We start from the raw sequence: 3933 nt of genomic DNA on the forward strand, positions 1-3933 counted from the left end.
TCCTATTTTTTTTTCTTTGACCACAAAGCAGCAAGGAATAAAGGCTCAACTATGTTTTGTAAGCAGGTCAGCTACGTCAAAAGCATGTCGTAGAAAGTCGAATGATATATCGTTTTAAGGCCACATTAGTCGCGATTCGATTCATATTGAATATATATCTTCGTGTCGGGAAACAGTGATCTTAACGTTTTTGTTTCTTTATGTTTTTTTTCTGCATTTGGGAGCACCGGCCAAAACTTTTTTGACTTTCTTGCACATATCAGCGGGCTACTTTTGCTCAAATTTTACGAAAGTTCTTTACATTGGATCTACTTAACAATCTAAAATATTTAAATGCAAAATCAACAAAAAATTGATAATTAATGCAGGGGCGGGTTTAGGGGGGGGGGGGTGGTTAGGGGGATAGGGGGAGTTATGCTGTTGAGCAACGTTTTTGTTAAGAACCTTGAACTTAGCTTTTAGTAGTATTTACCTTTTTTAATAAAATGAAAAATGTTGCTTTACAAAAGCGGAATACTGTTGAGAAGACATCTCTAGCAAAATGGAGGATTTAACTATGTCTGATCTCGGGAGCAGTTATTGGGGAAGATCTGAGTTTTTCCAGCAGAGTATAGTGGACGTGGTCTTCACTCCTATGCAATATTGGACTGACGAGGACAGAGATTTCATCATTTCAGGGCTAGTTTCAATCTCTGACTCACACACAGAAAGAAACATTGTACTCGTCATTTCATTCATCATGGCGAGTCTGAACTATTTTATTATCTGCCACATTATCTGAATGTTTATTCACACATCACCCCACCCCCCCCCCCCCCCCATCTCTATCTAGAGGTTCAGCATGCATGAACGAAGCAAGCAGTTCCCCTACATTGTGATAGTGAGAGATAACTACTAAATAGATCTGTACAAATCAGTAGCTTTGTCAAATGGCTAGCAGATCAAGAAGAATTAAAAATTGGATTAGGTTTTTGGCCTTTACACTAAACAAATCTATTCTTTCAGTTATTCTATTGTACATCAATTTAGTGGATCACATTTGCAGCGCGAAACTTTCAATCAGACAACTTCTCGGGAACCTTTTCAATTATTGGTCCATACAAAAAAACTGACCAAAACTTCTAGTGGCGGACCAAAATTTAATGAAAAGTGTTTTTTAGGAAGCATTAAATTTTGTGTCCTTTTGTGTGAGTCTCTACTTGGCTGTTGCATTTCTCACTTCTTCTGATTTGCGGGAACTGCAGAACTACCCTGTGTTCATGACAAACATCATCGACTGTCTCGCTACCGGTCAGCAGAGTTGGAAACGTGCCTCAAGTATATCTTATTAGCATTATATTATGAATCAAAGAATTTAAAATGATAATTATAGCACTGATAGTAGGTAGGTTGCGGAGCAAGTTGCATAAAATGTTCCGACCGCATTCTCATTTTTTTTTTCAAATTAGTGTCATTTTTGCGCGTCGTGTGATGATAGAACTATACGAACGCGTATAAATTTATCAAATTAGGCATAAGCGACTGTCTTCAAAAAAGAATTCAATAAAAAATTGAAAAAAAAAACTTTTTCAAACAAAACTTTTTAAAAATTTTTTTGCACTAAGATTTTCATTTTTTGAATGTCGTTTTAAGAGATAAGCGCTAAATGAAATCAAATTTTTTAGCTTATTTTGCTAATTTTCATCTAAAACGAACGTTACTGGATCGTTTTGCAAGTTCTTAAACCAACTTCTTTTCGATAATTTTAAGCCAGTCTTAAATAAGCTTTTCTCGATACTGTTGCTCGAATCACTTCTGAAAGAGCTTTGATATGATAAATCATTCGACCCGTTCTAATGATTATTTGTAGTACCTGGTTTTGCGAGAAAAAAAAACTAAAACACCGAATACAAAGTTTCTCCCCATTCTCATGGTCAGAACGAAAACTTTGAAAATAGTGTCAGGCCTTTTATAGGTCGACCAAAAAGATTTTCCGAGATCCAAGATCAGAATTTGGCTAATCCAAAAAAGACTATAAAATGTTTAGGATCTCTTTATCAATTTTTCCCCTTATTTTCACTGCTGCAATAGGGGAAACATTTTGAGAGATCCAGCTTTTCAAACAAGTCAAACAAAAACTCCTGAAAATGTTACTTGCAGTACAGTTTGCGAATATTTCAGTTAAATGTATGAATTATAAAGCTGGTTTATAGTTTTGTTTATGGAGAAGATCATCTATGAACAATGTATTCGGTTCATTTTAAAAGTAGCTTTTGAATAACTGGCCCGTTTCCAACTGCAGGTCCTGGCTTCATGGGCTTTATGCTCACATCTCAAGTCGCCCGATATCACCCTTCCCAGTCCATATTCTTCAAGGTAAATATTGAAAAATTCCATAAAACAAATTCTTAAATAAAGGCGAACTCAGGTCGACATACTACTTTACTTTTGGTAGCGCATGGCGCTTTTCGTTCAGACTTTGGCTTCTAAATGAAAACATATCCATTCTTTCAGTTTTGCTTCTCGGACTGCAATTGTCTATAAATATGAGTTGATTAACTTGACCAGATCCTGTAGATGGTGCATTTTCTCATAAATATGTTTGATGAAATCTAGTATACATATTTTTGCGTAATGACAAGCTGTCAAAAATCTGAAAAGCGAAACTCTGCCAAAAAATAGTCGCAACAGTAACTTTCGAAAACAAGAGAAGTGCTGAAATGCTAAAGACTCCCGTTACACCAAACAACAAAGCCCGAGAAACTGCATGAACGAATAACATATTTCAATAATAGGCACATTAGATTTCTGATTTTTAAGCAGCACAAATAAAAGTCAGATATATATGTTTGGATTCGAAAAAAGCATAATTTAAATTAACAGGAGCGTTCACCTCCGGGAAATCACTTGCATACAAGGAACTTATTTTATGCCATTTGAGCCTAGATTGTACTTTTAACCTTTTTCTCAGCCAAGTTCCTTCACCCGCTATACTGGTTGGCGGGACTCAATCCGGGAAAAGTTTCTGCCGAAAGTAGTGTACCAAGTGAACATTTTCTGGTGGAGATGCTTGCCAGACTTTCTGATCATGCGTGTCAACGAATACGGAACAGGAATGGACGATAGATAACCACAGCAATCGCGTCTCCAAAAGTTACTTTTTCCCAAATCACTCTGTAAAAATGTATTGTCAAAATCAAGAACTTTTGTTGTTTGATGAGAAACGACTTTTTGAGAAATTATTTTTTTTCTGTATAATAGAAAAATAGCTAATCTGTAAAAAATGAAATTCATTTTCATAATATTAATCAAGTTAACAGAGTTTATTTTGCTTTTTGAGCCTATTTGGTTTGTCATCACGTTAAAAGATTGTTTTTTTTCTGCCCAAAACCTTTTCAGGGGACTATTTATGTAATCTATCATCACACAGGAATTTTTTCTTTCATTTTGGCCTACCAACGCTTCGTGAATGTTTGCAAACCCATGGATGTTCAAACTTTACTTTCACCCACGCGAAAATACCTGCAGTCAATTCTCGTGACTGTTCTGTTCATCGCAGTTTCTGTTTCGGACGCCACCCAGAGATACTACATGGGCGACTGGTTTTGTGACCGGGGTCCGGCTATCGGCGACTTACAGGGACTCTTTTCACCGCTCCCATCCAACCATTTCTTCCCACATTTCAATTGGTCAATTTTTTTGAATATTTTGATGACATATAGCTGTTTGATCTACCAAATCTGCGTACCGTTTTCCCTTCAAAGTTGTTCAAAAAACCTTTTACTTGATCAAAAAAGCAATTCTGAGATTTAAGTGAAGTTTCGATTGCTAAAAATTGTTGGCGAAAAGTATAGACACAAAGTTAGTGCAATGAAATGCTTAACTATCTTGCATTAAGAGCACTGTCAAAGCCTTCCGGCATTGATGTTTCGTTTCAACGTTTTAGCAGCCGTT

At 36.2% G+C, this 3933-nt stretch overlaps 1 protein-coding gene across 1 annotated transcript; it reads left to right on the forward strand.

Annotated features, from left to right (window-relative positions):
• Positions 1–841: 841 nt before the first annotated feature.
• On the forward strand, positions 842–3109 carry LOC134838925 (uncharacterized). Its single transcript, XM_063854256.1, has 4 exons — positions 842–880; positions 1161–1290; positions 2282–2355; positions 2951–3109. The coding sequence occupies exons 1-4, from the start codon at positions 842–844 to the stop codon at positions 3107–3109; spliced, it is 402 nt and encodes a 133-aa protein (XP_063710326.1).
• The last annotated feature ends 824 nt before the right edge of the window (positions 3110–3933 follow it).

The sequence above is a fragment of the Symsagittifera roscoffensis genome, chromosome 1, assembly GCF_963678635.1.
Source record: "Symsagittifera roscoffensis chromosome 1, txSymRosc1.1, whole genome shotgun sequence".
NCBI lineage: Eukaryota > Metazoa > Xenacoelomorpha > Acoela > Convolutidae > Symsagittifera > Symsagittifera roscoffensis.